At 51.0% G+C, this 20,277-nt stretch overlaps 1 protein-coding gene across 1 annotated transcript; it reads left to right on the top strand.

Moving 5' to 3' along the window:
- Rnf40 (ring finger protein 40) lies at nucleotides 1-17,131 on the top strand. The gene is made up of 19 exons (XM_057777021.1): nucleotides 1-273; nucleotides 383-586; nucleotides 1,067-1,234; nucleotides 1,310-1,451; nucleotides 2,984-3,190; nucleotides 3,724-3,845; nucleotides 3,944-4,090; nucleotides 4,174-4,248; nucleotides 5,022-5,141; nucleotides 5,227-5,406; nucleotides 7,923-8,058; nucleotides 9,523-9,644; nucleotides 9,741-10,168; nucleotides 10,249-10,366; nucleotides 10,524-10,673; nucleotides 10,824-11,162; nucleotides 13,760-13,900; nucleotides 13,986-14,087; nucleotides 16,036-17,131. The coding sequence occupies exons 2-19, from the start codon at nucleotides 455-457 to the stop codon at nucleotides 16,210-16,212; spliced, it is 3,006 nt and encodes a 1,001-aa protein (XP_057633004.1). The 5' UTR covers nucleotides 1-273; nucleotides 383-454; the 3' UTR covers nucleotides 16,213-17,131.
- Nucleotides 17,132-20,277: the final 3,146 nt, after the last annotated feature.

Below are 20,277 nucleotides of genomic sequence, written 5' to 3'. Positions count from 1 at the left end.
AATTGCAGGTCCACCTCTCCATCTCCTGGGCTGCAAAGTGCAACTGCGGTGTCAGTAACTATGGGAACAGTCTACTGGCCAATCATTGAGAGATATACAATCGATCGCGAAAGAAACCTAAAAGACTCAAGAGGCGGAACCAAGAACCTCCAATAGAAACAGGAAATAAGTTTCTCCACATCCGGAGCTGCTCTGACGCCTGCGCTGTGCGTCTGGCGGCCGGTGACGTCCGGTGGAGTCCAAGATGGTGGCGCTCGGCTGACCCTACCGTGGGTGCGGACACTGGGCCAGCGGGGGCGGGGTCCGGCAGGTGTGTCCAGCGGGACGCTCGGGGCTCCGGGGCTCCGGGCGCCTCCATAGCTCTGCGCTCTGTTTTCTGCAGGTGACGGAAGTGCTGCCTCCGCCCGCCTGTCGGCCCCGGAGAGCCCCGAGCTGCCCCGCCGCCACCGCCGCTATGTCTGGCCTCAGCAACAAGCGCGCCGCCGGCGACGGGGGCTCAGGACCCCCAGAGAAGAAGCTGAACCGCGAGGAGAAGACCACGACCACTCTGATCGAGCCCATTCGTCTTGGGGGCATCTCTTCCACGGTTGGTGGGCTTTGGCTAAGGTCACGTTTGGCGTCAGTCCAAAGCGTTCAGAATCTTGTGTGTGCACGTGTGTATATACACAAAACGGGGGGTGGGAGGTGGGCGTGCCATGGCGCGTGTGTGAGCAGAGGACAACTTTGTAGAGTCGTTCTTTCCTTCCACTCAATGCTTAAATGTGTTCCCATCAGTCCTGCGATTTATCAAAAACTTCAGTTAGAAAAAGATAGTGGTAGAAACAGAATGAGAAGCACTCATGACCAAAATATTTTTTCTGTATGTGCCCGAGTCTTTATAAATGTCACTGGTAGCTAGACTTCGTATATGCCTCCCTTTCAATCTACTTATCTTCCCTTGTCTCTGTGATGGTTCAAGACCCTGTCTGACAGGCTCCAAAACCACAGAGAAACCCTGTCTCGAAAAACCAAAAAAAAAAAAAAAAAAAAAAAGACCCTGTCTGACACTCCTCTTCCTCCGCGGTAGGAGGAGATGGATTCCAAGGTACTGCAGTTCAAGAACAAGAAGCTGGCAGAGCGGCTGGAGCAGCGGCAAGCCTGTGAGGACGAGCTCCGGGAGAGGATTGAGAAACTGGAAAAGAGGCAGGCCACTGATGACGCCACGCTCCTCATCGTCAACCGCTACTGGGCCCAGGTGGGTACCCGAAAACCGCCCGGTTGGGAAAGGCACCGAAGCGTTCATAACCTCTTCGTTGCTTTCTTCTTTCAGCTGGATGAAACTGTAGAAGCTCTTCTCAGGTGTCACGAGCTCCAGAGGGCGCTGTCTTCAGGAGCAGAGGCGCCTGGGTGCCAGGAGGGGCTAACCCACGATGTGATCCCTCCAACAGACCCAGGGACATCAGATCTGAGGGGTAGGATCAGAGCCCTGGGGACCTTAATTTCTGAGAAAAGTCTCGAGGAGGAGGTGGCTTTGACGTTGGTCCCTGAAATGCCTACCCCCGACCCCCACAACTGTTTAAAAGTAGAATTCATACCAGATGTGATGGTACACACCTTTTTTTGTTTGTTGTGTTTTGTTTTTCGAAACAGGGTTTCTATGTGTAAGAGCCCTAGCTGTCCTGGAACTAGCTCTTATAGACCAGGTTAGTCTTGAACTCACAGAGATCTGCCTACCTCTGTCTCCTGTGTGCTGGGATTAAAGGCATAGCACCTAGCCAAGTGGTGTACAGAAGCTGGTGGCTCTCTTCTAGAGTTCCAGGCCAGTCGTGGTCATATAGCTACATAGTGAGACTCTGTCTCAAAAACATTATGGTGAATAGGAACAAAATTTTGGAATCTACCTGAATTTTCATAATCCAAGCACTCTAGGGGCTCTCTATTGTTTGTTTGTCTATTTATTTATTTATTTATGGTCTTTTGAGGCAGAGTCTATGTCACTCCATCTGTAGACCAGGCTGGCCTCAAACTCAGAGATCCTCTTGCCTCTGCCTCCTGAGTGCTAGAATTAAAGGTGTGCGCCACCACTCTGTTTAAAAAAACAAAACAAAACTGAACTGGACACTTGTCCTTGGCAATCTTAAACACATCATAGGTATAAAAATTAAAATATAAAATAAAAATAAGTACTCTGTAGTAATTATGGGTTTAGAGGGATCAGAAGTAAGCAGAAAGAAGTATATGCTTGCCATAAAGGGAACTACATAAACTATAGTAAGTAGACCATGAAGCCCAGTACGGACAAGTTCAACAGAACAGCCGTAAAGACTGCCCATGCGTGCTTCAGCATTGCCAGGGCATCGATTTCATTTTTTTTTTTTTCCCAAATAAAAAGTATTCAGAATGCTGAAAAGAAATAAATGTTGTGGAAGACTGGGTTCTACTTTAGGTTGGGAAGGGAAAGGGGATTTCTCTGAGGATGTGATACTGGTGATCTTTAGGAAAATTAGCTGTTGTTAGGCTTGGTGCCCGCCTTTAATTCCAGTGGCTGGGCTCAGAGGCAGCTGGATCTCTGTGTGTTTGAGTGAGGCCAGAGCTATATAATAAGATTTTGTTCTCTCTCAAAAAATAAAAAATAAAAATAAAAGAAAATTTGTTATTTAAATTTTAGGTATCTCGGCTGGGCGGTGGTAGCGCACGCCTTTAATCCCAGCACTCAGAAGGCAGAGGCGGGCGAATCTCTGTGAGTTCAAGGCCAGCCTGGTCTACAAGAGCTAGTTACAAGTCAGGCTCCAAAGCTACAGAGAAATCCTGTCTCGAACAAATAAATAAACAAATAAAAAGAAAGTAAATAAATTTTCGGTATCTCCCTGTCAGGAGGACTAGAGTACACTGCAGGCTGTCCTAACTAGGTTAGCCCCTGGGAGTAAAGACCTCATCTGGGACTTGGTGCAGTTTGCTGGTCACTGCTGCCTTTATTCCTATGGGGGTTGTCTGTCCCTTCCAGAACCCCTGCCAATGCAGTTTCGAACCCCTCTCAGTGAGCCAGCCTTGGCTTTTGTGGTGGCGCTGGGTGCCAGCAGCAGTGAAGAGGTGGAGCTGCAGCTGCAGGGACGCATGGAGTTCTCCAAGGCTGCCGTGTCTCGGGTGGTAGAGGCCTCGGACCGCCTACAGCGTCAGGTGGAAGAACTCTGCCAGCGAGTATACAGCCGGGGTGAGTTCTTCAGATGCGGTCCTAGAGAAGGCCACTCCCCACCTGCATCTCGAGGAGGCCCCCTCCCTAATCTCAGTAATTTCTGGAGATCAGAGTTCCCAGTGAATAATCAGCCTTGTTCTTGTTGGAACAACTTAGTTCCAGATGAGGACTCGAGCTTTGATTCCTGAATTGGGACTCCAGAGAGATGTCTGCAGGAACTGCTGGTTTTGTGGGGGGTCGCACCCTTCCAGGGAAAGGGCTCTCTGCAGCACTGTACAAATCTCAGAGGGAGCTATTGCTCCACTGGACTGAGAGGCGAGTGCGTGCCCAGCTTTCTGTGACAGCAGGCTTCTTTCTCCCACCCTTAGTTCTCCCTACCTAGCACCAGCCGTTTGGCTGGAACGGTTCCTTCTCTGAGCTAGCTTCAGTCTCCTGGGTTTGTCTCAGCAAGTGGTGAGACCGCAGGTGATCACGCCCGCACATAAACTCCAGGATTAGTTTAACACTTGGTTATCCAGGGCTTGACTCTCATCTGGGCTCTGCATTCCTAGGGGACAGTGAGGCCCCTGGGGAGGTGGCACGGGTGCGCACCCGGGAGCTGGGCAGAGAGAACCGTCGACTACAGGACTTGGCCACCCAGCTGCAAGAGAAGCACCATCGCATCTCACTGGAGGTGGGAATCGGGCTTTTGGATGCAGTTAGAATTTGGGCAGGGTTTGGGTTTGCCATCTAAGGATCTCAGGAAACCAAGTCACTTTGCATTGCCCCCAGTACTCTGAGCTCCAAGATAAAGTGACATCAACAGAGACCAAGGTCCTGGAGATGGAGACAACGGTGGAGGACCTGCAGTGGGACATCGAGAAGCTGCGCAAGCGGGAACAGAAGCTCAACAAGCACTTGGCAGAGGCCTTGGAGCAGGTACGGGAGCGGGTGGAGCCAAATCGAGTGCCTGGGGCCCTAGCTTCTGCCCCCCACATCCATTGTGTCTGTTTTCTCTGCAGCTCAACTCTGGCTACTACGTGTCTGGGAGCTCCTCAGGTTTCCAGGGAGGCCAGATCACACTTAGCATGCAGAAGGTGAGCATCTGCATTCCTCCCAGTTCTTAGCCCCTCAGTCCAGCCTTTGACATTCCCTAAGGGTGAACATCTGTAGCTGAGTCTGTTTCCTGAAATTGCTGCATAGTTTTCTTTTATTTATATACTTCTTTATTAAATAATTCCAGAATTTAAATGCTAGGAACCAGGCAAACTGAAGAGTATGAATGAAAACCCGAGCTTTAGTTGTCTTTCTCTTGAGATGCCGATGTGGATACTTGGGTGTGCTCTGTTCTCTTGAGCACATTCCACCTCGATGCTGGGCTTCAGTCTGGGTTTGCAATCCTTTTAGGTTTCGTGTCTTTGTTTTTGAGGCAGAGTCTCATGATGTAGGCCAAACTGGCCTCAAACTCAATGTGTAGCTGAGGGTGACTGACTCTTCTTCTTTTGTCTCCCGAGAGTTGAGATTATAGGCTTTGGACCACTGTACCTAGCTTTAAATCAGTTTAATAAACTCAACTCTGTTTTGTACTGGGGAGCAATAAAGCTTCCATGGGAGTTAGGGTCTATTCGGGACAGCCTCCGTGTAATAAATAGTACATAAGTAGGTAATTAGAAGCACAAAGAAAAGGTACAAGAAAGATGTTCCTGGGCAGAACTGATTTTCTCCCGTTCCCTAGTGCCTTAGGAAAACCCTTGGCCTGGGGGTTTCTGCCAGTGCTGTGCACAGGGGAGCTTGGGAGGAGTGCACGGTGGACTTTTGGGGAACACTGCCCATCCTGGTCTTGCCTACCACAGCCCCTTCCACTCCTTAGTTTGAGATGTTGAACGCAGAGCTGGAAGAAAATCAGGAATTGGCCAATAGCCGCATGGCAGAACTAGAGAAGCTTCAGGCTGAGCTTCAGGGGGCTGTTCGGACCAACGAACGTCTGAAGGTAGGCTGGGGTCAGGACTGAAAGGGCATGGACTGAGCCTCGGGTGCTGGGGCTAATACGACCCTGTTGGGCGACTTCTCCTCAGGTGGCCCTGCGGAGTCTTCCCGAGGAGGTAGTTCGAGAGACAGGGGAGTACCGCATGCTGCAGGCCCAGTTTTCACTCCTCTACAATGAGTCTTTGCAAGTGAAGACGCAGCTGGATGAGGCCCGGGGGCTGCTGCTGGCCTCCAAGAACTCCCACTTGAGACACATCGAGCATATGGAGGTATGGTCTTGGGATGAGCGGCCTGGGGGTGAGAACTGACTTTTAGAGCCAAGACAGTCCCGAGCTCCATGTCTCCTTTGCACCTGCTAAGAGTCCTTCAGGCATAGATTCTTCCCTGGCCAGAGGTGAGACTGGGGAATGGATATCTTCATTTTTGTTCCAATTTTAATCATTAGCTCTATTATTTTACAACGTATTTTTAAAAGTACCATTCTGTCCACCACCTGTGTTCTGTAAGACCGAGGCGAGACAACACTGAAATCACAGGAATGCTGAGATGAGACGGGATCTGAGCCCTTGCTGCTGGAGCATTACTCTTTCTCTTCCTTTTGAGACAGGGTTTCTCTGTGTAGCCCTGGCTTTCCTGGAACTCACTCTATAGACCAGGCTGGCCTTGAACTCACAGAGATCCACCTGTCTCTGCCTCCGAGTGCTGGGATTAAAGCCGTGTGCCACCACCGCCTAACTGACTTACTGTTTCTTTAATAATCAGATATGAACTAACACAGACTAAAATACAAGCCCATTAAGACCACACTGCTTTAGCGACTATAGAAAGAAACTGGGTTTGTTTTCTTTTTTCCACACATCTGGTTCTGATAGCAAGTGGTATGCAGCCTGGACAGTTAGCTGTGGGCATTGGATCAACCTCACACAGGAAAGAGCTTGTTCTCAGCTCCTGCAGCACCTCTGCCTCCAGAAGCCAGTGTTAATGAGAAGGACGCTTTCTGGTAATGGCATTGTACAATTATTCATCTCCAGTCAAGTTTTCCATTTTCTCTAAGAGAAGTGGTGGAGATGCACAGAAGGCTGCGGAATCCAGGCTCCACTGTGCGCGCTCCAGGTGCACAGCAGCAGCTCTGCATGGCGATGCGAATGAACACAGCATAGTTCTGTCTTCAGTCACACTAACTTTGGAAGGAATGGAGTGGATTTCCACAAAGAATGTTAGCGCCAAAAATTTTAGGACTTGGAAAAAGGATTGCATACACGTATTAGTTCTTATTTAAAAAACAAAAACAGCCAGGTGATAGTGGTGCACATCTTTAATCCCAGCACTCAGGAGGCAGAGGCAAGCAAATCTCTATGAATTCAAGGCCAGCCTGGTCTGCAAAGCAAGTTCCAGGACAGCCTGGGCTTTTTTTTTTTTTTTTTTAATTTATTATGTATGCAGTGTTCTGTCAACATGTTTCCCTGCACGCCAGAATTGGGCACCAGATCTCATTACAGATGGTTGTGAGCCACCATGTGGTTGCTGGGAATTGAACTCAGGACCTCTGGAAGAGCAGCCAGTGCTCTTAACCTCTGAGCCATCTTTCCAGCCCCAGCCTGGGCTGTTATACAGAGAAACCATGTCTCAAAAATGCAAAAAACAACCAAAAAGAAAGCCAGACAAAAAAGCCAACCATGTTCTGTATGTATGTATGTGTGTGTGTGTGTGTGTATATATATATATGTTTGTATCATTTAAAGTTCTTATATTTATGGGTATTTGCCTGCATGTTCATCTGTGCACCACCTGTGTGCCTGGTGTCTGCTGAGGCCAAAAAGAGCATCAGATCCCCTGGAACTGGAGTTACAGATGGTTGTAAACCACCATGTGGGTCCTGGGAATTCAACCTAGGTCCTCTGTAAGAGCAGCCCGTGTTCTTAACAACTGAGCAATCTCCCCAGTGCCTCCTCCTTTTTCACAGTTTTATTCTTGAGTATAAGAGTTGTGCTTGGGCTGGTGAGATGGCTCAGAGGTTAAGAGCATTGCCTGCTCTTCCAAAGGTCCTGAGTTCAAATCCCAGCAACCACATGGTGGCTCACAACCATCTGTAATGAGGGCTGGTGCCCACTTCTGGCCTGCAGGCATACACACAGACAGAATATTGTATACATAATAAAAAAAAAAAAAAAAAAAAAAGAGTTGCTTGCATATGTTCATGTGCAGCACGGTTTGCCTAGTGCCTGCAGAGACCAGAAGAGGGTGTTGCATCCCCTGAACTAGCATTATAGAGGGTTGTGAGCTGACATGTGAGGGCAGGTCCTTTGCATGAGTAGCAAGACCTCTTTAACCACTGACAGCCATCTATCAAGGCGTCAGTATGCAGTCTTAAGTGGCCTGGGACTCGCTATATAGACTAGGCTGGCCTCTAGTGCAAGACATCCACAAGCCGTTGCTTCCCCAGTGCTGGGATTAGAGTCATACACCATGATGCTTTGTGTATTTATCTGTTGAACGTTCATTCACTGGAGCCCTTTTTCTCTGGAGACATGAGAAGATTAGATAACCAGTGTGAGCTTGATTTCTTTTTTCTTTTTGTATTCCTGGCTGTCCTGGAACTTGCTCTGTAGACCAGGCTGGCCTCAGACTCAGAACTCTGCCTGCCTCTGCTTCCCAAGCACTGGGATTAAAAGCGTGTGTCATCACCATCTGGCAGCTTTATTTCTTTATAAGTAAAAATTAGGTCTCTTCACCAGTATGAGGGTAAGATTTTCATAGGGTTGTGTATCTTTACTGCCTCGACCAGAGTGATGAGCTGGGGCTGCAGAAGAAACTGCGCACCGAAGTTATCCAGTTGGAAGATACCCTGGCCCAGGTACGCAAGGAGTATGAGATGCTGCGCATTGAGTTTGAACAGAACCTTGCGGCCAACGAGCAGGCTGGTACGTGCTGGGAGTGGGCAGAGGTGAGCATGGAAGGCTGCTGGAGCCTCCGGCTGCTTATCCAGATCTGGGGTGGTAGCTGAGCAGGTACCACCCGACTGTGAGCAGTTCTGACCTCTATTCAAGAGATTCATCTCACAGATTTATTGAGTACTCCCTGTGAGCCACACTCAATTCTGGGTTTTGGGGGTTTGCTAATAAACAAAACAAAGAATCTCTGCTGTTGTGCAATGAGTCCAGTAGAGAGGTGATAGACAATGAAGGAAAAATAAAATCAGATTCTTATAAGAGTGAAGCAGGAACCCAGCATGGTACACACGCCTTGAATCCTAGTACTCAGGAGGCAGAGGCAGGAGGATCTCTCTGAGTTCCAGGCCAGGCAGGATACAAAGGCAAAACACATAAAATAAAAATATTTTTTTAAGCCGGGCGGTGGTGGCGCACGCCTTTAATCCCAGCACTCGGGAGGCAGAGGTAGGCGGATCTCTGTGAGTTCGAGACCAGCCTGGTCTACAAGAGCTAGTTCCAGGACAGGCTCCAAAACCACAGAGAAACCCTGACTCGAAAAACCAAAAAAAAAAAAAAATTTTTAAAAAGTATTGTTTTCTCTTTGAGCTGGAGAGGTGGCTCAGTGGTTACGAACACTGACTGCAGCCAGGCGGTGCACACCTTTAATCCCAGCACTCGGGAGAAGAGGCAGGCAAATCTGTGAGGCCAGCCTGGTCTACAGAGCGAGTCCCAGGACAGCCAGGGATACAGAGAACCCCGTCTGCAGAAATTTTTTTTTTTTTTTTTTTTTTTGGTTTTTCTAGACAGGGTTTCTCTGTGGTTTTGGAGCCTGTCCTGGAACTAGCTCTTGTAGACCAGGCTGGTCTCGAACTCACAGAGATCCGCCTACCTCTGCCTCCCGAGTGCTGGGATTAAAGGCGTGCGCCACCACCGCCCGGCGAAACAGAAAATTTTTTAAATGGGGGAACTAACTGCTGTTCCAGAGGAACCAGATTTGATTCCAGTACCCACAATTCCCAGTGACCCAACACCCTTTTCTGGCTCTGGTTGTACTACACTGCACATACATGATGCACAGACATACATGTAAGTAAGCTACCCACACACGTAAATTTTACAGATTTAAAAAGATTAATGTTTATGTGTATGAGTGTTTTGTTTGCCTGTCTGTGCACCTCATGCATTTGTGCCTGGTTCTCACAGAGGCCAGACGGCACCAGGTCACCTGGAACTGGAGTTACAGACAATTGTGAGCTGCTGTGTGGGTGCTGGGAATTTAACCTGGGTCCTCTGGAAGAGCAGCCAGTGCTCTTGACCATTGAACCATCTCTCCAGCCTCTCTGAGGCTTGATTTCCCATCTGTACAATGGAGTGTTGGCTCTGGCTCCGGTCCTCTCCCTTCGGGGAGCTGGAGAGTTGGGGGGGTCCTACAGACCCACTTCGTGCCATTTTCAGGGCCCATCAACCGTGAGATGCGCCACCTGATCAGCAGTCTTCAGAACCACAATCACCAGCTGAAAGGGGATGCCCAGAGATACAAGCGGAAACTTCGAGAAGTACAGGCTGAGATTGGCAAAGTGAGGAGAAGGACCTGCCTGGGAAAAGCCTTCACTAGACCTCAGTGAACACTGGCTCACTGAGAGAAAAATTCCTATTTTTCTCTGTCTTTACAGCTCCGGGCCCAGGCCAGTGGCTCTTCCCATTGCATCCCCAACCTGAGCCACCCAGATGACCCTGGCCTCAATGCCCTAGCCCCAGGGAAAGAAGATGGTGGACCAGGTCCCGGAGGTACCCCTGACAGCAAAAAGGAGACAGCTTCAGTACCTGGAACTATCTCTGCTGCTGCTTCCGTGAAGAAGGAGGAGCTGGTCTCCTCTGAAGATGATGCCCAGGCCCAAGCCACTGGGACCCAGGGCTTGCCCTCCCGGGGCCGAGAACCCGAGGCCAGACCCAAGCGAGAACTTCGGGAACGGGAAGGGCCTGGCCTGGGGCCCCCACCTGTAGCCTCAGCTCTCTCCAGGGCTGATCGAGAAAAGGCCAAGGTGGAGGAAGCCAAGAGGAAAGAGTCAGAACTGCTCAAGGGTCTCCGAGCAGAGCTCAAGTGAGGACCTGTTGCTGTCTCCTCCCCGTCACGGAGCTTTCAGCGCATCTTACTAAGCTCCCTCCTGTACCCTTCCCTAGGAAGGCCCAAGAAAGCCAGAAGGAGATGAAGCTGCTGTTGGACATGTACAAGTCAGCGCCCAAGGAGCAGCGAGATAAGGTGCAGCTCATGGCAGCTGAGCGGAAGGCCAAGGCTGAGGTACGGGCAGGTGGGGCACGCAGAGTCTCGCCCAGGGACTTCAGCGCCTTGGGTCAACAAGCTTGCTTCTTTTCTTATTCTCTCACTCTGCAAAGCAAGCTAGTAGTGATGTTGCTGTGCGAACCAGTGTTTGAGGGCTTCCCTCCTGTGGGTGCAGGTGGATGAGCTTCGGGGCCGCATCCGAGAACTGGAGGAAAGAGATCGAAGAGAGAGCAAGAAGATTGCAGATGAGGATGCCCTGCGGCGAATCCGGCAGGCGGAGGAGCAGATTGAACACCTGCAGCGCAAGCTGGGTGCCACCAAGCAGGTGACGTTCCCTGTGGTCTCCTTTCTTCTAAATCCTGGGATTCCCTTAACCCTCCATTATGTGCCTTTAGTGTATGACATTTTGGTCTGGGTACATACTATTTTCTTGGGAGTTAATCTGCCACTTGCCACCTTCCTTTCCCACTTGCAGGAGGAGGAGGCACTGCTGTCAGAGATGGATGTGACCGGGCAGGCTTTTGAAGACATGCAGGAGCAGAACGGGCGACTGCTGCAGCAGCTGCGGGAAAAGGATGACGCCAACTTTAAGCTCATGTCAGAGCGGATCAAGGCCAACCAGATTCACAAGCTGCTCCGAGAGGAGAAGGATGAGTTGGGCGAGCAGGTTCTTGGCCTCAAGTCTCAGGTGGATGCCCAGCTGCTGACGGTGCAGAAGCTTGAGGAGAAGGAGCGGGCCCTGCAGGGCAGCCTTGGTGGTGTAGAGAAGGAGCTGACATTGCGCAGCCAGGCCCTGGAGCTTAATAAAAGGAAGGTAGGACGGGGCCTTTGGGCTTGGCAGCTTGTGCGATCGGTTCATGTGATTCCCCAGCTCTGCTTGCAATCGTGACATAGGTGACCCAGGGTGAAGCCTGGCTCTGCTTTCTGAACAGCTCACAGCTCACCAAGTATATGTTTACTGTGTATCGGGCCTTGTACTCAGTACTTGACATGATCGCATGTGCGCGCACACCACTCTCCCTTGAGGGACAGAGATTGTTGTCAGGATATCATTCTTAGTTGCTTCTCTGCCTTGGTTTTGAAGCAGGGTCTCTCATTGAACTTGGTGCTTTCCGTTGTAGCTAGGCAAGTTGGCTAGTGTGTGAATCCCTGGGCTCTGCCTGTCTCCACGGAATTACAGGCATGCACTCGGTTTTTACATGGATCGTCTGGGAATCGAGTTCAGGTCCTCATATCTCCATTTGCCCGCATTTCACCCACTAAGCCAACTCCCCAGCTCCTTTTGGTCCTGTTTTAAACTCAACAGTAATCCTATCAGAGTGGTTTTTCTTTGTGGGAGGTTGTTTTTGTTTTTAATTTCTGTGTATGTCTGTGTGCATGTGTGTTCAGGAGACCAGACGATAGTGTTGGATCTGCTAGATAAGAGTTGGTTATAGACAGGTGTAAGCTGCCGTGTGGGTGCTGGGAACCAAACTCGGGGCCTCTGCAAGAGCAGCAAGCTCTTTTATTCAGTCAGTCTCTTTAGCCCAACCAGAATTATTCGTTACCCTGTCTCCTAACTGAGGGAGTTCAGGAAAAAACAACACTGGAATTGAGATCCACGTCAGGATCGTGACGGCAAGGCTAGGAGCACTCATGTGGACATGCAGAGTGGCTCTAACCCTGACGACCCCAATTGGATCCCTGGGATCTGCGTGGTAGAAGGAGAGAAACAACTCTCAAAAGTTGCCCTCTGAATTCCACAGGTGTGGCATGCCATGTATACCGACACACATGTACCCAATAAAGTCATTAAAAAACAATTGCGTTCGGCCGGGCGGTGGTGGCGCACGCCTTTAATCCCAGCACTTGGGAGGCAGAGGCAGGCGGATCTCTGTGAGTTCGAGACCAGCCTGGTCTACAAGAGCTAGTTCCAGGACAGGCTCCAAAACCACAGAGAAACCCTGTCTCGAAAAACCAAAAAAAAAAAAAAAACAAAAACAATTGCGTTCAAGGCCGGCCTGGTCTACGAAAGTGAGTTCTAGGACAGCCAGGAACTCTGTCACAGTACACAGAGAAACCCAGTCTCAAAAACTAAGTAAATAATTAAATAAGTAAAATTGAGAGGTCATTGGGTAGCTGTCAAATAGAGATGGTGGTTGCTACTATGTAGTCGTTTTCTGTTCTTTTTAAGTGTGGGTTCTGGGAATCAAACTCAGATCCTCTGCCTGCGACCCCTTCCCCTAAGGCATCTGTTCAGCCAGCCCTGTAGTGCTTTCTTGATAGTTTGCTTGTTTTTATTTTCTCACTGTGTGGACTATGATAGAATTGAACTCTGTGTGTTTATTTGTCTTGAGACAGGGGCTTTCTATTTAACCCCTGCTGTCTTGCAACTCATGTAGAACAAGCCTCTGGCCTCAGACTCACAGAGTTCTGCCTCCTGAGTACTGAGCACAAAGACACACACCACCACAACCAGTTTTTTTAGATTTACTTATTTTTATTTTATGCATATCAATATTTTGCCTGCTTGTATGTCTTTGTGCCTGGTGCCCTTAAGAGGCCAGAAGAGGGCATCATGTATCCTCGATCTGATCTGGAGTTAGAGATGGCTGTGAGCCACTGTGTGGGCGCTGGGAACTGAGACCAGGTCCCCTGCCAGAACTGCAAGTGTCCTTAACCACTGAGCCCAGGTTGAACTCTTGATCCTCATTGTCCTGCCTCAGGCTTCCAGGTGCTAAGAGTGCAGGTTTTACATTGCACATAAGAGAGTGGGCTGATGCTGTACTCAGTGAGTGGACTGTGGTCTTAGCACACATAGGCTCTGGGCTCAGTTTCTAGCGCTGTATAAACTGAGCGTGATGCTCTATAAAATGTGGCCTATAAGCCCAGCACAGGATTTTTATGTCCCAATTACATGCTAGGCTTTATGCTGAGACAGAATCTGTCTATGTTGTTAGTCCTGGCTGTTGTTGAGCTCGCTCTATAGACCAGGTTGACCTTTAAATTTTGAGAACTCTGCTTCCCAAGCGCTGGGATTAAAGGCACGCACTGCCACACCAAACTCTTCCTTTTTAAAACAAGTTCTTGCTGTATTCCATGCTGGCCTTGAGCTCTCGGTGATCCTCCTGCCTTAGCCCCCGAACTGCTGGAATAACAAATACACGCCACTACACTCGGTCCAGTTTGATGAAAGGAGCTAGGGCTGTGTGAACAAATACTAGTGCTCCTTGGGGACTTTAGAGCTGCATCCCAGGGGAGAGCGAGCGTGTTAGAGTCGTAGATAGCAACGGAGAGAAGAGCCTGGTGGAGGCCACCATGGGCAGTAAGGACCTGCGGGTCAGCTCCATGGGATGTTTGACAGAAGCACCCATGGACTATAGACCCAGGTTTGGGCATACAGTCCTCCCCTTCCTCTCCCGCCCACCTCAGGCTGTAGAAGCAGCCCAATTGGCTGAGGACCTGAAGGTGCAGTTGGAGCACGTACAGACTCGACTGCGAGAGATTCAGCCATGCCTGGCAGAGAGCCGGGCTGCCCGGGAGAAAGAGAGCTTCAATCTCAAGAGGGCTCAGGTATGTGCCCAGGGAGGGCCCATGGGTTCCCGGTGCGGGAGGCATACAGGCATGCGGTTTCTTAGCCTGCGCTCTGCTGCTCTAGGAGGACATTTCCCGGCTGCGGCGTAAACTAGAGAAACAGAGGAAGGTGGAGGTTTATGCTGATGCTGATGAGATCCTGCAGGAGGAGATCAAGGAGTACAAGGTGGGATGTGGTGATGGCTGGCGAGAGTTGGGTAGTCTCTGGGGCTCGAAAATAAGGTAGGACAGCAGAAGACACTAACTGTGGAGTCAGACAACTGGCCGGGCATTGGTTGTATATATGCAGTGTGGCGGGGAGGGATCATGCCCTGACCCCACAGTTAACTGACAGTAATGCTGCCATCTCAGTGACAAGGAGGTCAGAGGCAGGTAAGAACCCAAGGGGAGTCTCCAGAATAGCCCTGGGGTGGGAACTGTCACCCAGAGTTGACCCAAAGCTAGGATGGGACTGAGAGAGCTTCTGTGAAAGGAAAGACCCCAAGTAGAGCCTTGTGGTTGGAGCAGAGGTCAGTGACCAGCAGCGGAGCCCAGAAGCAGGCTTGGAGCCTGTAAGCAGAGTAGGGGTTCTGTTTGTCAAGTCTAGGGAGGTGGAGGAGCATTGTGCGGCCAGGATTAGATCTAGGGCCTTCCACAGGCTGAGCTCATGTGTCACCATTAAGCCACATCCTCAACGCCCTCAAAGGTCTTTATTCAAGAGAGTGGTCAGGTGTGGGACTAACAGCAGCTGCATGGAGTGGGGGTGGGGCAGGGGAGTTGTTGGAGCAGTGTGCTCACTGGGTCAGGAATTAACACTCAGCTAAGGAAGGCACCAGAGACAGAGAGAGATCTGCTAAGCCAGCACTTAGGACTCAGGGATGGGTCATGTGATTAGAATGAAGGAAGAGGGACTCCAGGGAGGCTCGGATTCCGGATAGCGAAACTAGGTAGACAGCACTCTTCAGTGGATTAGGAATAGGCTGTGGGATGGTTTCAGGGAGGTGAGAACACGATGCCTCTTGGCCCTCGTGGGGGCTGGAAAAGCACCCGAGGCAGAGGCTGGGCTGGAGAGCAGTGATCTCTGTGGGGCTGCAGCTGCAGCAGAGTCGGAAGCCACACAGGCCTCTGGCTGCCCTTTGAGGAAGAGCAGGGGACATTCTTCTCTCTTTGGGAATCTCAGGCAGAAGTGATGTCGACGGGTAGGGAGAAAGTGGCCATGGGAGGGAGCAGGTGAGGAAGAAAAAGGAACTGAGCCGTGTGCAGCCCCGAGGGCTTGGTGGACTTGGGTGGAACAAGGGTGTCAGACCACCTGAACTCTGGGCCACCGAGTGGAGGAGGTGACAGAGTCAGCAACAAGGTATTCCTTTGTAGCCGCTGTGCCTTGGAGGTGGGGGGTAGGGAAAGGTAGCCATGACAGCCTTGAAAGGTTTTCTGGTGCTGGTGCAGAGTCCTGAGAGACTGAGAAACAGTCATCTGAGGAAGTGGAGTTCGCTAGCTGGAACTCCAGACAGACCAGACACATGCCCCACAGTGCGGACACCAGGTAGTGACTGGCTGGAGCGGAAGGCGAGGCCTCGTAATGGTAGTTACAGGGAGGGTTAGGCTAAGAGACGCTCCATCCACAGCAGGATCTTGGGGGTCACACCAGGGTAGGTCTAACTGAGTGTAGAAATAGTTTCTCATGATTCTACCGCATTCAGCAGTGACTTCGGGGTAGACCAGTAGGGATTGTGCCTGAAAAAGCAGATAGAGCAAGAGATGGAAGAGCTGAGCCTGGGTCCCTGTCCTTAGGAAGCCAGCTGCTCTGGGGATTGCTAGTGTGATTTGCTTTCTGTTTGGGATTTTTGTTTTTGGTTGGTTGGTTGGTTTTGTCTTGTGTTCAAAGCAGGGTTTTGCCCAGGCTGACCTAGAAACTGCAGCTCTGTTCTGGCCTCGGTCCCCCAAGGCTGGGGGCTGCTATGTGAGCCACCTTCTTTGAATGTTTGACCTCTGAGCCTGTCTCCTCCTTCATACTGTACCGGCTCCCACCTTCAGGATTCTGGTCTGAGTTAGAAGCAGCTGCCACTGGGTGGACTTAGCCTGGAGCGCGGGCACTGTCGGAGCTGCTCTAACCCTGCTGCCTCTGTTTGCTCCAGGCTCGCTTGACCTGCCCCTGCTGCAACACCCGCAAGAAGGACGCGGTGCTGACCAAATGCTTCCACGTATTCTGCTTCGAGTGCGTGCGTGGCCGCTATGAGGCCCGCCAGAGGAAGTGTCCCAAGTGCAACGCAGCCTTTGGTGCCCATGACTTCCACCGTGTATACATCAGCTGAACCTGAAACTCGGGGGACTTTGAAAGACCCGTATACCCTAGGGGCTGTGCCCCCAGTTCCCTGCTCCTCCAGAGGCAGTGGCCCCAGCCTCCTTTCTAGACTCCATGAGCTCAGCCCCCATATACCTAGATGGTTTGGGGCTACTGGTGCATGCAGGAGAGGTGGGGTGCCATCTTTTCCAGAAAATCAGATCTGCAGCCTAGGGCACTCTCCCAACATCCAACTGTGGCCTTGGGAGCTGGCCTAACCCTGTTTCTGCTGGGGAAAGAGACCCATCCTTACCCCTAAAGGGGAATTATTATTCCTCCACTAGGAAAGGGCTTATTGCCTGCATACACAACCTCAGTGATGACCAGGGACCCTTTGCTTGGCATTGGGGCCCAGGGCCCAGGAGCCTTTCTTCACCTAGGTGGCTCCAGGCCCGGGTAGGGCTTTAGCCTTCCTGTGGAGTTAAGTTCCTTGTACCCTGGTGTAGCTTTTGTGCTGAAGAACGCGCAGCCTTGGGTGTCTGCCCTATTCAGGGACGCTCGCAGTTACGGACACTGCCTCCTCATAGCGCTGATTCAGGGTCATCCATTTCTTTATCCAGACACGTCCCAACCCTCTTCCTCCCCTGAGCACCTGGCCCTCGCCCTGCTTTCATCCTGGTTGGTGGTCCTATGTGGAGGTACAGCTGGCCAGGAGGGACAATCTAGCACTTGCAGTCATTCCAGGTAGAGAACTGGCCTACTGCTCTGTGGCTAGCCCGTACTCAGATGCCCCCGCGGTACCTGCCTACACAGAGTCAACAGTGAAGACAGGACCCGGCGGAGCTGGGAGCCGGCGCCGCAGAGAGCTACAGGATCTTGTGGACTCACAGCCTCTGCTCTAGAGGTGTTGTGTATGGGCTGCTAATTGTTACGAATAAATATCCAACCGTAGGCTCAAGAGTAGCCAGTCCACTTGGTCTACACATAAATCTAGGTGCTACAGCCGGGCGGTGGTGGCGCACGCCTTTAATCCCAGCACTCGGGAGGCAGAGACAGGCGGATCTTTGTGAGTTCGAGGCCAGCCTGGTCTACAAGAGCTAGTTCCAGGCCAGGCTCCGTAGCTACAGAGAAACCCTGTTTCGAGAAAAAAAAACCAAAAATCTAGGTGCTACACCTAGCTGGCATTTCCCTGGGTTGATGTGGATCTGGAGTTGGAAGCTGGGCACATCTGAGAACCCGCTCCAGCCCACCCAACAACTGTGTGGGGCCCACTGAACAGTGGCCAGCTTATCTGCAGACCTGTTTCAAAGGGAAACCTGAGCCAGCCCACGCAGGCGAAGCCTTTGGTTAAGGGTTGGCCACGCCCTTAGCTGTCATTGGCCGTTCCAGATAACAGCTTTTGGATTGCATCCTGGGAGATGTAGTCCCTTACCTCGCAGGGCAAGGTGTGCTGGCCAAAGACAGACGAATCTTTGGATCTGTTACTTGCCGTCTTTACCCACCCCTACTCTGTGAATGCACAGACCACGACACCTCTGCACGGTGATTTTTCATTGTATCCTGCTCCGACTACTATCTGGATCCTTGGAACCCATTTGCCCAAACATGTGGAGTGTTGCTTCTGGATTCAAAGCGCTGCTGGCTCCTCCGGTGGAGCTTTCATGGGACTAGCGCCGTGGCCGGTGCTAAGCGGGGTTGTGGGTGTGGGAGCGGCAGTCATAACCATGGTAGTGGCTTCAGGCTTGGCGATAGCAGTCCCCTCTCGCGGCTCTTCGGCCTTTTCTGCCGGTTTGCCTTCGTGAGGACTTCGGGCCCTTTCTGTTTTCTGGCCCCACCTGGTTTCAGTGGGGTCGCAGTGGCTAAACCAAGTTGGACTGGAGACAGAAATGCGGGCTACGGTGACCTCTGGTGTGGAGGTGGCAGCGATGGGAACGCTCGCGGAAGCACGAGTCGCGGCAGGGGATGACATTGGGCCACCAAGAGAGCCACCCCGACTGCAGTGGTTAAGGTGGGAAAGGTGGGAGAAACGCAGGGTATTGCATCATAGAGCCACAGCCTCCTGAGCTAGTAGAACTAGTGTCCGAGAGCCCTGTGTGCCAGCTCATCACCAGCTCTCTAGCACGATCCTAAATCACAGCCATATGGACTCCTTAAGTACATGCACACCGTTCCCTTAGAAGCAAGTCCTCTATGAGGTACTCAAACCTCCTCGTGGGATGGTAACCTCTAACAGTAGAAAGTAGAGCAAACCTTGCCGGGCAGTGGTGGCGCACGCCTTTAATCCCAGCACTTGGGAGGCAGAGGCAGACGGATCTCTGTGAGTTCGAGGCCAGCCTGGTCTAGAAGAGCTAGTTCCAGGACAGGAACCAAAAAGCTACAGAGAAACTCTGTCTCGAAAATCAAAAGGAAAAAGAAAGTAGAGCAAACCACTTCAGATTCAAAGAGAATCGGCTAAAGGTCCCGGATCCCAGTGCCTGGAGCAGTATTGCCACCTTAGCAGGGCAGTGAAAACAGACTATCAGTCTGTCACATGGGTGCAGGGTCTGTCTTAAATGGCTGATAAGCTTTCTTTCTTCTTTCTTTTTTTTTAAAGATTTACTTTTTTTTGTTTGTTTGTTTGTTTTGAGACAGGGTTTCTCTGTAGCTTTTTGGTTCCTGTCCTGGAACTAGCTCTTGTAGACCAGGCCTGCCTCTGCCTCCCAAGTGCTGGGATTAAAGGTGTGCGCCACCACCGCCCGGCTCTTAAAGATTTATTTATTTATTATATATACAACATTCTGCCTCCATATATGCCCACACGCCAGAGGAGGGCGCCAGATCTCATTACAGATGGTTGTGAGCCACCATGTGGTTCCTGGGAATTGAACTCAGGACCTCTGGAAGAGCAGCCAGTGCTCTTAACCACTGAGCCATCTCTCCAGCCTGGCTGATAAACTTTCTTTGTTGTCGGGGTCACGGCTAGGTGAGCCAGAACTCTCCCCCTGGCCAACTTCTGGCAAGCTGGAGGTAAAGGTTGCCCCAGCATGTGATGGGACCTCTCCAGAACTTAACCCCAGGCTTGCCTTGTGGTGACTGCCCTCTGAGCTCTTCCTTCAGCCATAACCAAGACTTCCCTTGGCACTGAGCCTTTCCGTGAGGTGTTTACCAAGGACCAAGACTACAGGTGAGCTGCTGACACCCAACCCCTGCAGGTCTTTCCCAAGCACCAGACCCGAAAATCGATGTTTAAAGAGCATGAGGGATCTCCTGACTCAGTCTCTTGCGACACCGACCTTCCTCAGGCTCTGGCCTGTGCCCTGGCTGCATCCCCGTCGCTCCCTTACGCTCTGATGCACTGCCTCTCCACCTTCCTAACGCTGTGACCCTGTAATACACTTCCTCATGCTGTAGTGACCCCAACCATAAAATTTTCATTGCTATTTCATAACTAATTTTGCTGTTATGAATCATGACGTAATTATCTGTATTTTTCAGTGGTCACAGTGACCCCTGTGAATAGGTTGTTGTACCCCCAAAGGAGTCATAACCCACATGTTAAGACTGCTTCTCTAAGTCGGTCCCCAACTGTTTGACTCCTCTAACCCCACCCCACTCCTGACTTCTATACAGAGAATCCCCTATTCCTGAGACCCCTATACCCTAGAGTTCCTCCAAGTGTGGCAGGCATGACCTTGGGCTTTTAAATCAGTTGGTGTCCCTTGCCCAACTGAGGATTCTCCCAGGACAGAGACCAGTCTTGATGTTCCTTAGTGTTCCCAGGGCTGGGGACCCAGGGACATGAAAAAGCAAGTCTCCCTCACCAGCCCACCCATCAATTCCAGGAACAGAAAGGAAGAGAGAGAGAGAGAATGAACTTATGAACTTATTCTGGGATGTGGACTAGAAGCACAATAATATCCAAGGGAAGTCTACGGACATGCCTCAGGTGTAAGAGCTCTGGCTGCTCTCTCAGAGGACTTGGATTCAATTCCCAACACCCACATGGTGGCTCACAATCATCTGTAACTCTAGTTGCAGAGGACCTGTCCCCCTCTTCTGGCCTTTGCAGGCACTGCATGCGCATGGATGCTCAAACATGCAAATAAAACACCATGCA

Source organism: Chionomys nivalis, chromosome 8 (assembly GCF_950005125.1).
Source record: "Chionomys nivalis chromosome 8, mChiNiv1.1, whole genome shotgun sequence".
In the NCBI taxonomy this organism is placed as follows: Eukaryota; Metazoa; Chordata; class Mammalia; order Rodentia; family Cricetidae; genus Chionomys; species Chionomys nivalis.
This window is presented reverse-complemented; position numbering and strand designations above follow the sequence as displayed.

Coding starts and splice junctions, on each gene's coding strand:
- Rnf40 (XM_057777021.1), top strand. CDS start 455: ATGTCTGGCCTCAGCAACAAGCGCGCCGCCGGCGACGGGGGCTCAGGA. Junction 4,249..5,021: donor TCACACTTAGCATGCAGAAG/GTGAGCATCTGC, acceptor TCCACTCCTTAG/TTTGAGATGTTGAACGCAGA. Junction 9,645..9,740: donor TACAGGCTGAGATTGGCAAA/GTGAGGAGAAGG, acceptor CTGTCTTTACAG/CTCCGGGCCCAGGCCAGTGG.